Genomic DNA, 22,283 nt, shown 5'->3' on the forward strand with positions numbered 1-22,283 from the left:
GAAGTCACTTGGATGAGTGACAAAACTTTTCTCCCACAAAACGTTACGTCCAGATGAACAGAATCAACTTTTGGAGATATTTATAACAACCAGCTTGTAGATATTGCTGTGCTCTCAAGATTAAACTAAACTGTGAGTATTATGGACGTATACTATATTTGCTTGTACATGTTAGCTGTACGGAGGACCATGCGGATGGCTGAAGAGATCTTTTTTTTTTTTTTTCTCAAATGATTTCTGTTGAATATCTGACTGGCTCTGACTAACTGATTCCAAAAGATATTTAAATTAACAGTCAGTGTCCCAACTACATTGGAAGCAGCTGATATGTTCAACTGTTTGCTAAAATTGGGGCACATATAGTATGCACTTCAGAAATGAGTCACAGTGACATTCATAAACTATCTCATTTTAAGGAGCAGCACTTGAGCCTTTGATTTCATCTTTACCGGAATTAAGACTCTAAAATAAATTACATTTGTTTATTCTAACTTTAACTTAACAAAGTAAAGATGCTGTGTTATTTGCCAGTTCTGTCAGTTTTCTGAGGGCTTGATATTGTTCAATTGTTATGCAATTAATTTTTAAATAGACTGTGGGTAGACAGTATTATTGTTTCTCTGTATTTGTGCATTATGTGCATGGTTGTGTTGCATATGGTGGGTACGTCTGTGCCCGTATGATAAGGACCATCTGACTTGCTCATGGTTTTCTAAATATGGTGATGCTCTGGGACAGGGTTATAGTAATGAGCCTTGGCAGTAGCTTGCTTTAGTATTAAATGTGCATCTCCCTCCCTTTAAAGGCAGTAAAGCATGTTGGGATGCAGTGAAATGTTTACAACACTGTGGTTGGCTCCTTCAACAGTCCTGGCAGCAGAGGCCATTATTGCAGCTCACATTTCTAATCACTCATCCTTGGCAATCAATCAAGGCCCCACCCCCTGCCTTTCTCACCACTGCCATAGAATTTCAGAAGTCTGCATTACAAGGACACTCTAAAATGGCCTCACAGAATACTTACAATCATCAACTCAAGTTAAAGAGTTTTCTCATTCTTCTCATTGTGTGTTAGCGGGAATTTTGTGAATGTGTAGGATCTGGTGTTTTGTGGCCAGCTGAAACCTCAAGGTTTCAGTGCGTGGTTTAAGTGTCCAAGGGGACGTATTTTACCTCAGGCTTTTAAAAGTAACCTTTTGGTGTCAAGTACAGCAACGTGGGTGACTTTTTCTTTTTAAACACAACTGAAAATCTATTAACGGAGCAATTTTGTATCCTTTTTTTCAGTTTATGCTAGGTATATTAAATTTTTTAAAATTCACATTAATTTGTTTCTTTAAACCACCTTATTCAACATGGTACTCCTACATACCTTTTAGAATATGTTACTGAGAGCTACTGCAGGAATCACCTTTGTTCACAATTGTTCCTTTTAATTAAAGGCTATTGATGTACTAATAGAAAGCTAGATTCTAAAACCACCAACACATGATTGTACATTGTAGTTTCACTTCACTTCCCTGAATATGCTGCAATTTCTTTGTATATCAAAAGATGCCCTTAAAAAAACAACACAATAAATTCACGTTTCACTTATTTCATATACTTTAACATATATTCTAACTAGTGTCAGGAAGTTTCTGTACCCAAGCTGAAAACTGAGGTTCTTTCACATTCAAACCATATCATATATTCAGACCTAGCCTTGACATCTTTCACATATTTAATTTCCGCTGCTCTGCGAGCTATGAGGTTTTTCTTTATCATGAAAAGCAAAACAATGTGCAAGAGATGAATCTCACCTGAAAAAGGAGTAGTGGTTCCGCTCAATAGTTTTTAGTTGGTGTTCATGATGATGAAAAGACATTTGAGTTTTTATATTAGTAAGAAAGAATTACCGCTATGCTTTTGACTGTGTCAGGCTAAGATTTTTTTTAGCTATTGCTAAACTTTGCTTTATTGTTTAAATGCATTCTCATTAGTGTCATCTATTGCAAATTCTTTGTTTACCTGCGATGACTGTGTAGTAGATTATTAGTAAAACTATGGTAGCACTACTATTGTCAAGGCTCTTTATATAATACAGCTACAGAAGTCCTTCTCAGTTCTTCTGACTGATAAATTGAGTATATGACAAGTGCAAAGTCTCATTTAATCCACTACTGTCTTGTCATTAAGGGGTCTGTGTCTGTGCAAAAACCTCCTCGTGTTACATTTATTTCTGTACATTTACACAGATGTATGACTACCCAGAGCCGACATATTCAACGTTTTTTGCAGTTCTTCAAAAAAACAAACAAAAAAAAACAACGCCATGTAGCTTGATGTGGATGACATCATTTTTAGGTTGAACCCTGACTGGTTGAAAAGTGGGGTGGAACAGGGAAAGGAGCAACAGTGGAGTTCACAGATAGTTGCTGCAGTGGAAACTTTTCATTCTTTGTAGCACTTGTTTTTACTTGAGCTCTTTCTATGTTAGGACTCTTTTCTGGGACTAGCAAGAAGGACCAACAACTGGACAAGCAAGAGCAGCCCATCGACGGCTTGTTTGTCTCAGTTCCTCCTGGTTGCTACAGCTGAACCCTGCACCACATGCTCCTCTCTCAATGCTTTCACTTGAGAACAGTAGTGGAAGCAGTTGTAACAAACGTAAAGCACACACCAGAACAATGAGATAGCATTGCTATGTTTAACTGGAGTTAATGCTAACAAGTGCAGTTCTTTTGTAAGAGTGGACGCACATGTTGACTCCTTACACTGCTAACTTAAAATTATATAATAATATAGAAGCTCAATTCTCTTAGTAAACATTTATATTGTTGAAGCTCTAGTTTGTGACTGCGTTGCTTTCAGTGTATCACTTGTTGCCATGTATGCTAGCAAAAAAACATTTAATTTAATTAGAAATTAACCAAGTAGCCAAGTAACCAAGGGAAATCAGGGCTACTCAATAAAAACACAATGAACTGCATATTTTTTTTACAAATAATGGAAAAGGTACTGTGTCATCAAAAGGGTGTCCTTAAATAATATTCAAGCAATATTAATGCACATTTTGTCATAGAAAATATAAAAAACAACCCATTTTAATAGTGTTATTAAAATACTGGATCTATAAGCAGTATCAGTAATAGTAGGTGTACCATTAAAATCATAATGATTCCCATCCTTATTCAGCATGTACTGGGGAACATGTGTATTGGTTATTATTATAGAGATAATTGAGAGGGAGATTTAAAGGAAAGAATCCATGTTTTATGATGTTTACTGCAGTGATGTCTCAGAGCGTACACACACACACACACACACACACACACACACACACACACACACACACACACACACACACACACTATATGCACAAATGTGAAAGGGAAGAAATAATTTGTGGCACTGCAGAAGACAGGTGTCACTGTGTCCTCTTCGCTGGCCATAAAAGTTAATTAAAGAAAAGGAATTTTTATTATCCTTGGTTACTCAAGCACAGGCAATGGGCTGCTGCTTAATAACAGCCGATAGTGGAGTCCAAGAGCAGTCTATTCTACAGCTGCTGTCAAGAGATGTGTGTAACCAGATAATGGCTGCCTGTAGATATATGCACAGTACCTACCTCTAACAACTGATGACATGTTTTCTAGAATTCCAGTCTAGATGTTCACTCTGTATCAGGTGCTGTCTGTCTTGGTGATGCATGTGACTATATGCAAATAATAAAAGTATCAAATTTCAAGTCCTGTGTTTCTGCTTATGCCTGTGACTCCAGCAGCTTAAACAAACACCCCTGATTTCTCTGGACTTTCATAACTTGCATTCATAGAGGGTTGGGCGATGGGTTATTGTTCCAGCTGCCGTCATCAATCTTGTATTAGTGAACTAGCTAAATTGAGCATATATTTTACCAAAATATAATGTCAAAGAAAGAAATAGTTAATATAGGTCACAGAAGGAGACTATATCATGATCTTTCCACTTATTTTTCTTTCGTTCTTTCGTTGATGTATATGGTTTGGTTGGTTGCCACATTACTGCAGCTTGTTTCCAGTATGAACGCAGCTTAACTCATTAAAAATCCAGCAATTCACAAATGCAAGACCACCAGAACGTGTGTGTTTAGTTTTTTCTGTATGTTTCTGTATGCAGCAACCGTTTTTTACGTATCTGCTAACACTCAAGTCTTGGGATTCTCCTGGCTTTCTCCCAGGAGACTTCACAAATGTGTGTGACCTTTATTTTGAATAATTAGAATATACAGGTTAGTAAATTTGGTATGTTTGACTGTTGTTACCAAAGTTGCCAGATTGTCTACACATGCAGCCCACACACTACAGTTTCTACATGTCTGTCAGCACGACTTGAATGTTTGCTGTTAGTTTGTCCCGTCCACAGCTGTCATGTCTCATTACTTTCTGTGATTTTTGTATTTAATTTTAAATTGTTAATTTGACTTTCAGCTAGCCTTTTGAGATTGATTTGAGATCATGTTGGAGAAGTGACATATACACTCACTCAACACTTGATTAGGTAAATTTTGCTAGTATCTTAACATTCTTTGTGACATAGATTCAACAAGGTGCTTGAAACATTCTTCAGAGATTTTTGTCCATATTGACATGATGGCATCACAAAGTTGCAGGAGTTTGATGACTGCACATCCATGAATCTCTCCTATTCATCAGCATCACAAAGTTGATCTGTTGAATTGACAGTGGAAGCCACAAAAGTCACCCATCAGGATATGGGTGGCTTTTGTTTAAATAATGCTTAAGAGGCCCAAGTTGTGCTATTAAATATCCACCACACTATTACACCAACATCACCAGCAGTCTGAAACATTTATACAACCATGTTGAATCCTGCTTTCATGTTGCTTATGTCCAAGTCTGATACTACCGTTTGAATATCAGAACAGAAACTGAAGCTTAACCAGCATATAAATGGTTACAAATGGTCAAGTTTTGGTCTGAATTCTTGCCTCAAATTTTCTGACATGAATGGTATCCAATGTGATCTTCTGCAGCTGAAGCCAAAAGTCACACAATTTTCACCAGAGACAAAACACTCCTGTTATACCGTGAACCTTGCTGAAGACGGAACAAAACCAAGTTGCAGGTGAGATGTTATAAACTCCCAGCTGGCGTTAAAACTTAAAGACAACACTACATTGGGCTGATTGTGCCAATTTGCCACCCTGAAGCTAGAGACCTACATGTAGTTCAACTTTAATTACCAGGGTGAACTTGATATTAAATGAGGTGGGAGTGGAAGGAGATGAGAAAGGGTGGAGGGGAGAAGAAAGGAATCATGAGGTGGAGGAGGAAACTGAGAAAAGTGGAGTGGTGCAGCAGTAAAGGATGCATTAACCAATTAAAGTTGGGGAGCAGAGGAATTAAGTGATGCAGTGATTTTCTTTTTCTTTCCTCTTGTAATTGTCATTGTTATTGCAATAAGAAAGAGGAGCTAACGGCAACAGTATCGTCAGGATCATCATATCATACTTTGGCTGTATTTGTATGTTTGGTTTACAGTCAATGTAAAACACATCACACATGCACTTCTGTATCATGGCAAGATAATTATATGTATCCCCTAGGTAATTAAGTCTAATATGATCCACCAGAATCAAATTTGCTTACATAAAACCAATACTAAAAATGCCTTTTGCCACTGAGATATATTTACATATTCGCACAATCTGCACACTTATGCTTAAAAATAATTATGTATGCATCAATATTTGATGAACAACAAAGACGTTAGCGCCCTGCAGTATTTTCGAGCTTGAGCCATGGGATTATGTTAAGTGTTCACACAGCCTCATCTATGATTCATTTTATTGCCAGAACCCTAGCCACTGCTGTTTTACTCCTCAGAGCTTTGTTGAGTCTGTCTGTGGGAGATAGCCAGCGGAAAGACAGAGGCTAAGGTACAGAATGGAGAGATGAGCATAAAAAGAAAGATGGTGAGACGACAGCGAAATGTAACCTTTTGTGAGTGTTCAATTTGAAGCTGCATTTCTCTCCCTCTCTGCCCCATTCTGGCTTTGCTCCTTTCAGTCCTTTTCCTCCCTGCTTTTACTGCAGGTCTTTCCAGCTCTCATTAATGCTAATTTATGCAGCCTGGCTGGCACAAAACTAGCAGGGAGGGTCTTCTCCCTTGATTACCAGCAGTGAGAACGGGGGCGGTGGGGTGGTGTGGTGGGGGGAGGCTGTGGTGAGGGTGACCTGGACAGACACCTCATTTAATTTAATACATTGGAGCATGCAGCAGCGGGGGAGTTGAGGCGAGGGAGGGAGATAATCAAGAGGCTGGGCCCTTATAAATGTGCTCTGAGATGACATGGAAGAGATTGGATTTGGAAACGAAGAGCAAAGAAGAGCAAAGCCAAGCGGAACACAATTGATTGATTCCATTCAAGTGATCGTACCCACTGATGAGGAATGAGTTTTTTTCTGAGGGAGAACGATCTGATGAGCTTTTTAAAAATTCTAGTGTTTTCATTGCCTGTCCCTTATTCAGCAAAGTCTCCCCATCTGCAGTCCCAGTTGCAGAATTAGTCACCATAAATGTCTCTTACGTAGCAATGCAAAATGGCAAGCTCAGAAGAATCAGAAACCTGGTTAAAAATCTGGTAGAATTTCTAAAGAAATACAGTAAACTATATAAAGGAGCAAATCTTGAAGCTGCTTTGTATAAGTAACCGGCGTTGACAACAGCTCAAGTAAAGAAATATACACAATGCAATTTCCTGGTTAATAAAATGGTTACCCTATAAATAAATATATAGTTTTTCCAATACTCCTGCATCTACCATAGGGGCAATAAAAAATATAAACGTTAAGTAAAAAAGTAAAGATCGTTCAGTACAAGCATGTTTTGATGGTTAGAAATAACATGTAATGTAAAGGTTGTTTATTTCTTATGTAGTAAATCAATTTAGGAGTTTACTTTGAGCTGAAGATGGGAAAGTGACATGACAGAATTTAACAATATACAGATGTCCTCTGTCTCTGGCTCAAAACTCTGTAAAGATTGTTTTAGCATCCCGGCTCCAAAATGCAAAGCTAATATCCATGACAGCCAATGGCCTGGCTCCAGTATTGAGTCCCTTCAGGGTAAAGTGTTACCTGAACCCCCTCATCTTCTAAAGATGAGCAGTCCCATCATGAGGTTAGAGCACCTCTCTAAACACCAGCCAAGGGTCGAAACACTTCCCGCCCATCCGTCCACATACTGTGACGAATGGAAGGAAATCAGACGGTGGCCATGACAGGCAGATTATGAAATCTTTCTGTCTACGTGATTTAGCCCCGTCTCTGCTTCTTAATCGCCATATGTGATTAAAGTAAACAAACAAAGCATTATTAGATTAGTCAGAAGGACATTGAGTCTTTGTTGGTGATTATCCTTTCCTTTTTAATGAAATGCTGCTTGAAATTAACATGGCTTTAACTAATTTGATTTAGCATTGGCCCAAGAAATACCAGACAGCTCTCATTTGCCTGCAGACAGTTTGAGATCCTTGTCAGGGGCTCGAGATCAAATGTTGGAGCAAGGCAAATATTTCCGTTCTTCTGCAAAGTTCACACGGCTTGATTGAGTTCCTTGCATTGCGCTGTTTGAGATACAAAGATGAGTTACTAAGTCAAATACACAAGAAATGGTTTCTCAGTATGCAGTGGAACTATATCAACAAGAAATCTAAAAGTTACTGACACCATGAAAATATTGTGGTGGTCACTTTTATGGACACTGACCTGTCTTTGTACTGACAGGGTTTATTAAAGAACTGTTGTGTGCTTGGATTAAAGGGGGTCAGCAGTTGCATGAATAGCATCCATGTCTGTATTTGGCAGCGGGTGTGCATTGTTAGTGGAAATAAGCCTGTCAGTATAATCCTCTTTTGTGAGATTCATTAAAGATAGGATGCAATCTAGCTGATTCAGGTCTCGATTTTGAGGCCACCTTTAGGTTCACAAAGCCCCCGTTGCTACAAAGGCTAAAGGTTTTGGGGAAAGGGTGCTTTTTATCTTTATCTACACTGCTTTTTCATTTAGATCTCTACTCAGAGCAGTGTGGCTCAGTGTTGTATGGCAAAATGAATTTAACAGCTAGCCATCTTCGAAGTGCAGCTACTAATGTTGTTAAGCTTGAAACGGTAATGACTGGCTCTCATAGTAATATACCTATCAATCGAAATACAGTGTACATTAAATACAATGTATTGGAACTGCACCATTACATAATAGGACGCTATAAACTGAAATTCTTGTGCTCCAGATAGCATTGAAATATTTAGAGTTTTGTAGAAGATTCACTCCAAATGTGTATATTCATATAATATCTCACTATCACTATACGGTTCATTAGGATGCATTCCATATCTAATTTACTATGTTTGCTGAGTTTTTTGAACCATTTCTAACCAATCAAGCCCTCCATAGAGAAACGGCAGGAATTTGGACGAACCTGAGGACACCAGGGTGCATTCTTGCACAGGTTTGCCCATGAATAGCACTTCATATTTTCATGAATTAAACTTTAGGAAATCCATTTAAAGAATGGCCTCTGTGGCTTTGACTGTCAGATACAGAGCCACTTAAAACCAGGGGTCACCTCCATGCTTGTTTAATAGCTACTTAGAGCACCTTGGTGAGTGTGTTTTTGCCCTCGCCGGCCATAAATACTTATGGACATGGCTGGGTTTATCCTTTTCAGTGTTTTAATGGGATAACTCTTTTGAAGAAAGCACCATCAAACTCTCACCCAGGGAAGCCTTGTGCCTAAAAATGACAGTAGTTATATAGATGGTTTCAATGGTAATCCTCTAAAACAACTCCTGTGGTATAATTCACTATTCTCTTAGTAAACATTTATATTGCTGACAATATGTTGTGCTAAAGAAGGTGGGATTCAAGTTAACACTAAGTGACACTTATAAATCTCAGAGTGATTCTTTGGCAAGACTAGTTTCAGTTTGGGGCTAGACTCAGAGACATCAAAAGAAAGGGATATGGCCTCAAAGAATCCTGACATCTTAAGAAAAAAAAATCCTAATTGCAGAGATTATGGTTATAAACAATCACAAGTTAAACAGGGAGAAACATCGACCAACATATTAAAGAGTAGGCAAGTGTACTTAACAATTTTCTCTGATGACACTTTCTATAATGTTAAATAACTTATTTTTAAGGCTTTTTAAACACTACTTTGGGGAAAATCAAAATTTTTACATTTTTGTTTTATCAGATTTCTCTGCTGATTTTATAGTATATAGAATATACATGTGTATTAATCATTTACTTTGATAGCAAGGCCCTTTGCCCCTCCTAGTGCACTGCCATGGACAGCTGTCTTTACAGAGCTCCCTTCTTCACCCAGGTCTCTGTGCTGGTGGTTTGCCATCAGTGTATTTTAGTAGTATTTATAGTATTATTTGTATTAGTATTATAGAAGTATTTATGGTGTGGTTATTAGACTGAGGCCCAACCCACCGTTTCTCATCCTGGACTTTGGAAAAGGCAATGTCAGAGTTAATCATTTACATAAGGGCTTTAGAATAAAAGCTCAGGGGCCTTGCTTGTAGGACAGGGGTGGGCAACTCCAGGCCTCGAGGGCTGGTGTCCCTGCAGGTTTTAGATGTGTCCTTGAATCAACACAGCTGATTTAAATGGCTAAATTAGCTCCTCAACATGTCCTGAAGTTCTTCAGAGGCCTGGTAACGAACTAATCATGTGATTCAGGTGTGTTGACCCAAGGTGAGATCTAAAACCTGCAGGACACCGGCCCCCGAGGCCTGGAATTGCCCACCCCTGTTTTAGGACATGGTATCACTATACCTCTATATAAAAGATTCTAACGTGTTTCTGAGGAAGTGGTAGTTTATAGATGTGTACATAAATCAAAGACTATATAAAAGATGGAAGTAGTTATTGGGTCTGAAAAGGTTTAATGTTGAAGTGCCTTAAATATGGATTATTTTAAAGGCCACCAGGGGGTTAAAAATTTCTTCTGGTCCTATAAAAGCCCATGGGAAACCAGGGTTCCTGACACAATCTCTATGAATACTTTCCTGTTGAGTTTATGGTCTCAGTCATTTATTTTGGGCCATATGAAATAAAGAATTAACTCAGTTTTGTAAATCTATGTTTCAGAAAGGAGGATTATCTAAGGTGGGCTCAGTGGTTAACAACTTATGATTGATAAGAAGCAAGGTGAGGTACATAGGTTTAAAGAAAATAGGAAACAGGAAAGCATCTAATTTTGTTAAAGGGCCATTTAAAGAGTCAGGAGCAGAACTATTTCACACTATGCAAAAAGACTTTTGCATAGTGTGAAAGTACAGTGGCTGTAGAAGAATGACACATGGTATGTTGGTTAGGTTATTGTTTACTGAAGTGTCATAGAACAAATCACCCTTAGGAATCTGTTTTCTTGATTAACAACAGAAAGTTTTGCTCCTGTTACCCCTTGACTGGCCTTTTAGCCCCATCCCTTAAAAATGTTCCTTTTGGGCATCAGATCTCCAAGCAGCAACTTAAGTTTAAAATTTTAAAAATATTGTTCAGGGTGATATACTAGTTCTAGAGGTTAAACACACAATTTTAACCTTTTGCAAAATGCTAAGCATAGCAATAAAACATATTGTATTTTATTACCTTTTTTTAAACTGCAAATTATGTCTGCAAAGATAATCTTTGTCAATATCTGTTTTATCCAGTAAGATAAGGTTATTATCTTATGGCAGTTACTTTTTTTTTTTTTTTTTTGCTGCAGAATGAGATTATTAAGCAGTCTGTGATCTGTGAATATCACCAGAATAGAACCAGCTGGCACCCAGGTGCGTCCCCTTGAGTTGTGCTGATTGATGAGACTGGCAGTCTCTCTGAGATCGACTGCAGCCATATCGATATTTGGTGTCTCTGTATCGATACGATATCTGTACACAAAAATATTCTTATATCATATTATTATATTTTAATTAACATATGATATGAATATTTTAAGCTATGCACAAATAAAATACTGATTAAATACCCTACATTTATACAGGTTTACTCACACATTGCATACATGGTTTTTTTGGTGTATGCAAAAGCACACACACACAGTCACACAAACTATAGCACCCTCTGCTTAGCAGCAGTGCTATACTTAAGAACTGGTATATGCGCGGGGGGGGGGGAGTATTGACTTCACTCAATCTGATCATGTGTGATTATTGATATGAATATTTCTGTGGTATTGTTATATCTTTTCCGAGCCACTTAATTTTGGTCTTTCAACCACATCTATGTTTTTTTTCAGATTTTTTTTTCTTTCCTCTGGCTGGTGGCAGCAGGGAACTTACCATGCATTTCACGTTGAACTGAGAGTATGTTGCTATGGTGGTTGCTAGGGATTTAGCCTAGAGTGACGTTGAAAGTCCAAATATTAAAGGTGTCCTTCTGATGCAGAGGAAATGGAAGGTGTGAGGAATGAGCAATTGCCTCAGAGTTTTTTTTATGTGCCCTTTCATTATCATGCCTCTCTCTTTTGAAATAGCGGAATTGATTTTCAAAAAGCAAGAAAGGAGTGCATATAAAGGCACACGCGACAACAAAAGAAGAAAACATTACCTATGCATATAATGCTTGTTCATTCTGGCAAATATTTAACAACCACTCAGTATCATCTTCTTAATGAACATGATAATCTTATCTGCTAAAAGGATAACAGAAACATTTGTATGACCATATTTTAGAATTATGTTTTTCAATCGTACCCCTCTTCCTAAAATACTCATTCTTAAAATCCAGTTCAGTAGTCTTGATTTGTCCTTGGCATTGAAGGATGTACAGATGGATGGATGGATAGAAATAAATAATAAAATAAAAAAGGCATCTAATAATATGGCTGAATCAAATGTCAAAAGAGAGGGATGGATCAGCCTTTATAGTCTTGTCATCTATTAAGAAGGGAAGTTGGACAGAAATGTGTTTTTGAAATCATTTCTTTCAATGTGTTTCCTAGTTCTTTGCAAGACATATATGGCAGTGAACATTGTTTATAATGCCCTGCTGCTGAAATTGTATAAGAAAGGAAAAACAAACTCAAGTGAGCAGGCAAAGTATGATTTTGGTTGACTTCAGTGTAGTGAATTAAAGTGCTTTGTGGTAATACAGCTATATGGGCTGAGCAAACGGAATTACCTTACTGTTGGATAGTGGTATTAGCTATAATACCATTAGCTCTAACTTTCCCTTGCTTAACAGCTTTGCTGGTAAATTATATTAAAAAATTAAGAAAGAAAGAAAAATGTAAAAGACACTCATACAGATAAATAAAAGCCAAAGTACCTTTGTCAGTGATTTTTTTTTTTTTTTTTTTTTTTTGTGCAGATGTTGCATGAATGTTTTCTTTTTTTTTTTTCTTAGCAGTTAGCATACACAGTTAGCATACACTCAGAAGTTTTTGGACGATGACACTTTTTTGTCATTTTGTCTCCAATGGATTTTAGTCAAAGTCAAATTTATTTATATAGCACATTTAAAACAACTACTGTTGACCAAGGTGCTGTACAATTAAGATAATTAAAATAAATAAAAACATAGGTAGATATGATAAGAATCATAAAATTAGAAGATTTGAGTGAGAAATTTAAAAAACTAACAGTAATACAAACTCATTCTGATTTAAAAGCCAGGGAATAAAAGTGGGTTTTCAAATGGGTTTTAAAAGTGTCCAATGTTGGGGAGGTCCCGATGTGAAGGGGCAGTTCATTTCACAGTTTAGGAGCAGTCGCAGCAAAGGCCCGATCTCCTCTGTGCTTTAATCTGGACCTCGGGACAGCCAGGAGCAATTGATCCGCAGACCTCAGTGATCTTGCAGGAATGTACCAATTTAAAAGATCGGTATTGTATGAGGGTGATGAGATTGATTTTAGGATCAGTAAGTCAAGATGGCCCAGGGTGTAGCCCACCTCTCGCCCTGGTAGCTGTGATATGGTCCAGCCCCAGTTCAAGGGGTTTGAGAGCTTTATGGCAAGATATGACCTGTTCCCTCATTATTCTGTTATTAATTAAGATGCTAAAATATCTAGAGTTGATTCCAAGTGTTGAACTTGTGTTTCATAGCTTTACACTGGAACCCTCAGTAAGAGGTTATAATATAGATGTGGATGCAAGTGATGGCAGAGATGATTAGTCTGAAAACCCAAATCAACAATCTGGTACGTTCTTGAAAAGATACAGTGGAGAAAACAGAAAACAGCTAAAAACTAGATGATCGCAGAATTCTTTCCTTGATTAAGAAAAATCCCTTTACAACATCCGTCAAAGTATAGAACACTTTGAGGTATATAATTATCACAATTGTCTACAATTAGTAGATGTCTTCATTAATGTAAATAGAGGTTTTATAGCAAGTGAAAACTACTGGCGGAAATCCAGCATGGGTTCTAGACTTCAGGCAGTCATTGACTGCAAAAAATTGTAATCTAGTTACTTAAAACAATCCTTATATTTTACTTTTGAAAAAATTAGAAACTCTAGGATTATATATATAAAAAATATCTGTAGTTTTTTTTTTTTGTTAACAGTTAATGTAATACTTTCATTAAACCCCTTTGATTAAAGCTTAAAGTGCACTTTAATCACATCTTGACAATTTAATTTAAAATCCACTGTGGTGGTGTACAGAGGCCAAAATTATATCATTGTTGAAATACCTCTGAGATTCTATGTCATCTGTTGTTGTGGGAAAGCTCCACTGATATTATGAATTTCATAAAATACATTTACATCTTGCAGTGTTATCCAGAATGTGCTAAAGGTGTACTGTCATGTTATCAATTTGAAGCAAAGTCTTTTGAAGGTAACTTATCAGAACTTACATACCTTAAAATGCAACTTCTCTTCTGTTTCTTTACTCCCAACTTTAAGTATTGGCAAACTATCTCCGGTTTCTTGACTTAAATCTCTCTCATTATCCTGGGAATTAGAAACACAACACTCACAGTCTTTGCAAACTATCAGTGACAGTAGCTGTTTGCTTTCTATAATATCTTTGATTGGATGTTTGGATTCTTCTAAGTGCCTTTTCTTTTTGTATGTGACTGCTTGATGCAAAGCCTTATTAAGCCTGTGGCAATCAATAGCAGTCTAAATGATTATGTCTGTTGTCTAACTCAAAGGCTTAAGGCCTGGGGAGGAAAAGACCTGCCCTGCCCTTCCTCCCACTTTCTCTTGTACTGTGTTTCTCTGTGTTGTAGTCCACATCTGTAGCAGCCATCACACAACCTCAGGCAGGCTAGTTAGCCCAGAGAAAAGAGCCTGAACCCCCGATCAATAACTTTAGTCTTGTCTACCTAATTGCTCATTGGTCAACATTGGCGCCAGACTATATGTAAGTGCTGTTCGCCTGACTGATCGACTTTGGCTTTCTACCACATCCCGCCTAGTGTTGGGCTTACGGTATGCCTCTGTCTCTTCTCTTTTTTCTTGTGTTCTCGGCTCTCTTCACCCATGTTCGGAATGGAGAAATCCGGATCTGGTCGTCCCCTGCTCAGCCACACAGCAGGGATGAGACTGTCCACAGACTGAAACAGCCTGTGCTGCTCCTGTCATCAGGCCCGTGACTCCGAGGCTGCTCAGGTAAATATCCGGGTTTAATGACGCACGGGAAGATTAGCCAGTTGCTATGGCTCACAATTTCAGTGAGCGCCAGGAAATTAGTCAGTCTTGCTTGGGGTTTTGTGAACGGCTTATTATATGATCTAATGCAGACGCACTTTATGAGTGTGGTGCAGTATGGAAAGGGCAGTATTGATTGTGCTCATTGTGAATTATGTGAATAGATAAAAGTGTGAGTGTGCATATATATTAGGCAATTATGCGCTCAGGTGCTAATGTAAAAATTCTGCTGAATAAATATGAAATATGCCTCTATCAGCATCCGACTGGTGTCCCCTGACACTAGTCATTTGAGATGATAATTGGGATAGTATGTTTGCCTTGTTCTGATGAGATGAGATATTGTGATGGTTCTCTCAGCCTCAATTTAAATGTGTATTGATCAGTGTGAGGCTCTGGACCTCAAATCAAAACAGCAGTACAACCCATACTCTTGCATGTACTCTGTTTTTCGCATTATATTTTCAACATATCTTGAAGTCCTCGGACATAAAACATCCTTTACTTTGTCGCTTAAAATAAGATGCTCGTTTGTATTTGTTCTCGCCCTCTTTTTCCTGTAGTAGTGTGCTAATGTCATGATTTAAATGAAGTATTGATCAGTTTAGGAGGGGAGAATAGAGAGAGAGGGAGCGATTGTGAGAGAAAGAAAGCAAGACCAGGGTTATCGGTGTGGATCGCACACAGAAAGAGAGTGCTAACGGATGAGACACGTTTTAAGCGATTTCGTGAAATGGATTTCTGCATAATTTTTATCTTTAATTCAGGAATAACCGTCAGACTTGTTTGACTTGTTCCGAGAAGCAATAACGGACAGTGAGATGAGATCAGAGCTTCGTCGAGAAAAAGGAATGGGGATAAAATATTTTTTTAATTCTTGTTTTTGATTGGTTTCATGGAGTATTCTGTATGGTTTGTCCTGGGTCTTGTTTGAGTCTCCATCTTGCTTGGGACTCCCTCTGCATCAGCGACACTGCAGCAGCATCAGGCAGACTGGTCTAAAGCCTACGATCTAGGTTTGTTTGTCTTCCGTTTGCTATCCTCCCTTCCTTTCACCCAAGCTCCCTCCTCTTCCTCTCTTTCTCTTGCTCTCTCACTCTCTCTCTCTCTCTCTTTCTTTCTCTCTCCCCCCTCCTTGCCTTCACCTCTTGTGATTTAGCACAAGAAGGTTATACTAATTAGCGGCCTGTTTAATATGGTTGCCACTCTTACTGGTCAGGGAAATGTTTGTGTCCTGTTTTACAGTCTGTCTTATCCTTGTGAGACTTCATGCTGAAGCTGTTGTGTTTTGTGTGTTGCTTCAGGATTTCCACATATTGTTACACTTAAACACTGTTGTGTTATCTTCTAAAAGTTATTGTGTTCAGAAATCTTTTGTGTGAGAGAATCTTTGCTCAGACAGTTTTAGCCTTGTCCTTTTTGAAGACTAAGGCAATGCAGCGACTAAGGTTCCATCTAAGCTATTGGATTGCATTGTTTACTAATTCGGTGTGTGCATTTGAAATGTTTGTTTAAAGAGGCATTAGATTTAAATAAGAAAATGAAGCTTCATCCTCTGCTATAGTCATGACAGAATTAGCAAAGCCATAGGCCTGCCCATGAAGCACAGGATTCTGCCTGCATGTGAGAATCTTTGAGTATCTACCTTGGAGAATCGGAACCATGGCGCATTTTAGCCTTAGCTACAGAGTGAACAGTTTGGCTGCACAGACAGTGTAGTCTCTGTGCACTGGATTGATTTTTCCCTTCTTCTCGGCGCCCTGCCTCCTTTGTGGTTTAGTAGCTGGACATCCTGAAGCAAGGATCTCTCAGTTGCTGCCCGACCTACACGAGAGCTGACTGGATCTCGAGAGGAACAGTCGTATGCAGCAAAATTAGAAACAGCTACAGAGTCCAACTCAGCAGGCCCAGGAGCGGCAGAGTCAGGTATTGTGTTCCCTGCTAAGCAAAGGTTTTTTGTGTAATTTTTTTTCCAGTAGGCCTCAGACTCAAACCCATTATGCTTCATGTACCTATCTGTGTCATTTTTTTTTAAAGAAGAACAACATTTTGATAAGCACATTGAATAATTTGCATCCCATTGTTGGTTCATATTGATTAAATGCAGTTTTCTGATGCCATCTGACCTAGACTTGTGTAGCTTTGCTGTGGAAATAAAGTGTTTGTATATTTATAGGACTAAAAACCACATTATTTTAAGAATGCAAATTTTTTTAACTTTAAATTTAAATGTATTTATGCAGAGTGCAATTTTTCTCACAAACAGTTGCATATAATATAGAAGATGTATATCGTAGCAGTGGAATCAACAAGCATTTTGGCAAATAGTCAAATTCACAAATATATGCAGCCAACGTTCTGGATTTTATGGATGCCTTTGGTTTTATTCTCTAAGCCATAGAGAATAAAATGCTTCTTGCCACCTCTTAAAAAAAATCTGGAAATAAAAAACTACACAAATTAAAAAAAAAAAATAAAAAAAAAAATCTTATTCGCTGACTGTTCTGAGGGGACTGTTTCACTTGTTGCTAATCTTCAGGAGACAGACTGTTTGTATTGTATGGTCATACTTTTAAGTGTTTTCAGCTGGAAATGTTGTTGTTGTTGTTTTGTCTTACCTGCTCCCCGTAATTTCTTTGTTTTCATACTACTCTTACAGCCATCATTGACCATAATAATCCCCCACCATTTCACTCATGTTTATCAAATAACAAGTAAGTCAGTAAGTTTATCAGTAACATACTGTCATTTGTTTCTGGAATTAAAACATGTAACACATTCATCATTTCATCAAAAAAAGATAAAATGTATTTTAATTCATGTAGTCTGAGAGAGAATCCAGACTCCAGCAGCTCCTCTGGGGTATGTTTTTAGGTTTTAGACAGTGTAAGTCACGACTCGCTACGTTGGCCTATCCCAGTTGATTAAGTGGATTAGTTTCATCTGGAAGACTGGATTAAAAAAAGAAGGAAATCTGACCACCAATTCAATTTTAGTCAAATTAAGCACCTGCCTGGGCTGATCTGTTAGTGGTGTAGGGGAACTGCAGGCTGTCTATTTTTAAATTCGGGCATTTTTTGCTCACTAGATTTTTGGCTACTGTAGATTTAATTATGTCCATTAGGAACTAAACTGAATTAAACTTGAAATCAGTTTTTATAGGGTTACGGTAGAATAAATAGAAATCAATATAATGAGCTTAGCACAAAAAGTAAAGAAATTTTTTATCTTTGTTGTAAAAATGTTTCTTGGGAATAAATATTATACTGTTGAAAGGCCTGTTTATTTCTCCGTAAATGGTGCCACATTTGTAAGAAAAATGCATTTATGGGTTAAGCAACAGAGTTGAGTGTTTGGGTTGCACTCATGAAAAACTTGCCAAATCGTCTCTGCCATTGCCAAACATCTGGTTAGGGCCATACCACAAGGCAACTTCAAGCTACAGTTCCTCAAAACCAAGTTGTAGCATTACTTGGTACTACTTTACTTTAGTACCATCTCCAAAATGAAGGCTAAGTTCCATATAACAAGAGATGTCAGAGACAAGCCGCAAAGTGTCCCAAGAAGACAGCACTACAACAAGACTGTTTCCTCACCCTCTCAGAACTTGGGAACCCTAGGCAGACTTCTACAGATTTACAGTCAAGGTTTGCAAGATAATATGGCCGACGAGTCTCCACCCAGACAATCCAGAAAAGAGTGCACACAGCCAAACTCCGGTCTCATAGGACTGCCAGGAGGTCTGCCATTGCCTCTCACTATCTGGTCCTTTTGTGCTGGTGTTGTGGGGGGACGTTAACTTCAGCACTGAATCCAAATTCTATCTTTGGCAGTGGGATTTTTGAGTCATAATGTGGAGAACATTATTCTGATTGTTGCTTTTGGTGGAGGCAGTGTGGTGTAGGGCAGCATCTCGCTCAGTGGTAAAACAAGGCTTGTCATCATTGAAAGCAATCTCAATGCAGAGACTTATCGAAATGAGAGACTGAAACCAGTATAAAACCCATATCTCCACAGTCTTGGACCGAACTCTATCTTCCTAGATGACAACACTCGTCCCCACAGGGCAGGGTTTATCAGAAACTACCTCCAGAGTGAAGAGGATTGAATGGCCTGCCTGCAGTCCTGACTTCAACCCCACTCAACACTTGTGGGATCAGCTTGGGCATGCTGTTTGAGCCATAGTGACTAGCACAAAAACATTCGCTGACTTGCAACAAACGTCATCGAGCAGCATTGTGTGACCAAGCTGGTCACCAGTATGTGGAGGAGGTGCCAGACTGTTGTGGCTATGTATGGTTCTTCCATATGTCCCTGTTTATTAAATGAATAAAATACTAAATTGCCATTATGTGCCGTTTCTTCAGACTTCAATCATCTAATCCAATAAATGACACCAAACAAGCTATTTGGCATTGTCAGAGAAGATTTTAATGGGCGCAACCCACATACTCAACTCTGCTCTATGCCTACAAATGCATTTCCCAGACTCTTGTCAAGAAGCATTGTTACAACAAAGAAATAATCAACCAAATGTGCTAAGTTTGTTTGTTTTCAAATCGGATTTAATTGTATTACCGTTTGAAACAAACGCTGTCAGTCATATACAGAGGATGAGAACCAAATATCAAATGTCAAAGACATGCACTTGTGCTGTTTTGTATAGGTCATTTGAATTGTAATATTCTGCAGTACATTAACACCATCTTTTCTCTTTGTCAGCTGCAGGTAATGGGTGCCTGGTGCAAATGGGAGCAGAGAATCGAAGCACTAATGGAGTGTAAGCAGCAGAAGTGGAGCTCTCAGGTCAGATCTTGAAGAATTCACCACCATAGTTTCTGACCAGCACGCTCCATGCACATGCTTCTGAATACATCCCCTTGTGCAGGAGTACACAGAATTAACAATTTTCAGAAAACAGGCTTTGATATGAGATTATACTGCTTGCTTTAGCTGCTTTATACTTTGATAGTTTAACATTGGACTTACGCTTTCACAGACGAATCTGGCAAATTTTAGTGCTCGTCTAGCCTTAGTAAGAGCCTCGCATGTATTAGCATAGATTTGGGTTACAGGAGTAAGATTTACTTGCTCTTCTGATGTTACTTTCAAAATGCTCAAAGAATAAAAATGTTGCTAATTACAAAAGACTTACAAACAATTTTCTACTATTCACCATATTTTTCTGTTTTTTCATTAGTTAAAACATGGATAGATCTTTTTTTGCTTGGTTTTAGACTCCAGCATCTCCTCTTGCATCAGTTTTCAGGCTTTAGAAAAATGTGGCCTTTCACAATAGTCTTTGACCAATCACAGGTATTTCTTGTCAAGGACAAGGACTGAGTGTGAAATTTTTTTTAGAGTGAGAAGTTGGGAGTTTCTGATTTGTATTATTTTTTTGTTCTATTAATACTTTTTTTTCTCAGTACATCTTGTGAGCTTAGATAGCCAAGCCTCATCAATGAATACATGGAATTTCTCATAGATTCTAGGTTATTTGCAGCAGCATGAGCATACGGGAAATATTAAAAATCTTTTTTTATTGCATAACAATCTCTGCCTGCCTTATAGTATTTTTGAGAAAGAAGTTCAGCACGAGTTTTGCAGTGCAATCTGCTCTCCTGCCAAATTCTGAAAATGAAAATTGCTGCAAGTGGTGAATGGATGGTTATACCTGAATCTATTGGTAATGCATAAGAGGTTCAAAGTGAGGCTAGTATCTGCCTGTAATTTAACAGGATGCTGACCATGCACTGCATTGTTCTTTAGAAAACTTTGTTAGTCATCGAGTTCTCTTCTGGTTACTTTTAATCTGGGATTTTGCATCTCTTTCATTATGAATCCTTGCAGAACTACATTTGCCAGTTTTCTCTACTAACCTGTTGCATTCATTTGCCAGTGAAAACCTGTATAGAAACATGAGCTGTTTTACAGAAAGTATCCCCTGAGCACGAACAAAAAGTTCAGCAACAGCAGCCAAGCTGTTCGTTCAGTGAAGCCTATAACAAAATGATTCATTGTCAGCCGTGCAGATTTGCATTAGCCAAACCTTTGCACGAGGAGCTTAAAGAGGTGCTTGCAATCAAAGTTCCAATCGGCTCTAGATGTATTATGATAGTCTGAACAGAGGAATAGAAGTTTTAGTTTCTCTGTAGGCCAATTGGTAATGACAGAATTTCCACAGGGTGTGAAACACGAGTATTTTAAAATGCTGAAGAGAAGCTATCAGTGGAATAATAATCATTTTGCTTTTTTTACTTTGTTTAAAACTGTAGCAGCAATTCATCATTCACACATTTAAAAAAGAGACAAAATTCTAGTAGCTCACAGTTTGAGACACATGGTTAAAACTGTTTCCATTGTTATAAAAAATGTGGTAAGGGTTGAAAAACAATAAATAATGCACACTTTGCAAAATACTTACAAAATATTCACCTTTTTGTATGTATTCTGTATTTCTTGGTGGCTTCAAACGCCTCAGCCATTGCTACTAGATAAGATATAGAAAAACCAGCATTTCCACTTTCCACCTCATCTGTTTGTCATTTCCCTCACTGTTTGTCTGATTGTGCTGTTGTAATGAAAAGGACCAGGACAACTCCATTTTAATGCCCTTGGTTTTTCATTGAGGAAGATTACACTGAAATTAGATTATTTAAATTGCATATGAGTGTAATGTTTGTGACTTTTTCCATTTAAAACAGGCATTTACTCTGTCAGGAACTGGCAGGTACATTGATGAGATTGCCATTAATTTTTATTGACTGGAGATGGTAAATCACCAGGTCGCACTCTCAGGATATCAGAATAATACAGTATTCCCCCGCCTTTCTGTTTGTAGAGAGCTGTGTTTTTTTCATCCAGTTTTTAAAGACAACTGCAAGGAAGTTTTTGAGAACATTTTACAATGACCAGAATTTCTCCAGTAATTAGTGATAAAATCTGGTCTGATCATCATTTAAATCACGATTATAGACTAATGTAGTATGAGTAAACTTGTAAAACAAATAGTTGTTCTTTAGTGAATACATCAAGCAACTGCAGTGCAATCTGTAAAAAGTATGGTTTTTTTTCCTTGAATATAGTCTGTTGAACCTTCTTTAGCAGCAGTATCGCCATCATTTGTTTCTTGTAGCTTATTATCAGAGTTAAACAATGATATGGTGGGATTTTCAACCATTTCTCACTACAAAACTGTTCAGCTGTGCTCATGAATATTTCTGGGTGTCTTGACCAAAAAAACTTCTTCCGGTCATGCCACAGCATTTCAGTTAGTTTAAGGTCAGAACTCTGAGTTGACATTTCAAAACACAAATTTTCCTTTTTATCCATTCTATTCTTTTATTTTTATTTTTTTTAATTGTTATTATATTTATATTTTTGTTATGTCTTACTGCATCACCCGACCTCCTCCAACCTTCTGGCCGTGGACTACTACTATGTCATCCTCTTGTAAAAATTTCTTGATATTCACTTTTTCCTTGCTGATTGCAGGACATCCAGGCATTAAGATAGCAAAGGAGCTCTAAAACATGGTGGTTCCTCTTTAACAGGTGGTGTTTTGCTGGTGGGGCAGGTGATCTGCAGGCTCTTTTTCTTAAAGGTAAACCTTTTT

The 22,283-nt window shown here is 37.9% G+C and overlaps 1 protein-coding gene across 1 annotated transcript in view; it reads left to right on the plus strand.

Moving 5' to 3' along the window:
• Positions 1-22,283, plus strand: part of LOC118453895 (uncharacterized) — a 108,219-nt gene that overhangs the window by 61,745 nt on the left and 24,191 nt on the right. The window contains exon 3 of the mRNA XM_087838978.1: positions 19,391-19,474. Coding sequence (XP_087695104.1) covers positions 19,391-19,474 — 84 coding nt within the window. The remainder of the gene's footprint in view (positions 1-19,390; positions 19,475-22,283) is intronic.

Source organism: Neolamprologus brichardi, chromosome 1, assembly GCF_056152115.1.
Source record: "Neolamprologus brichardi isolate AB-2024 chromosome 1, ASM5615211v1, whole genome shotgun sequence".
NCBI classification, from domain to species: Eukaryota; Metazoa; Chordata; class Actinopteri; order Cichliformes; family Cichlidae; genus Neolamprologus; species Neolamprologus brichardi.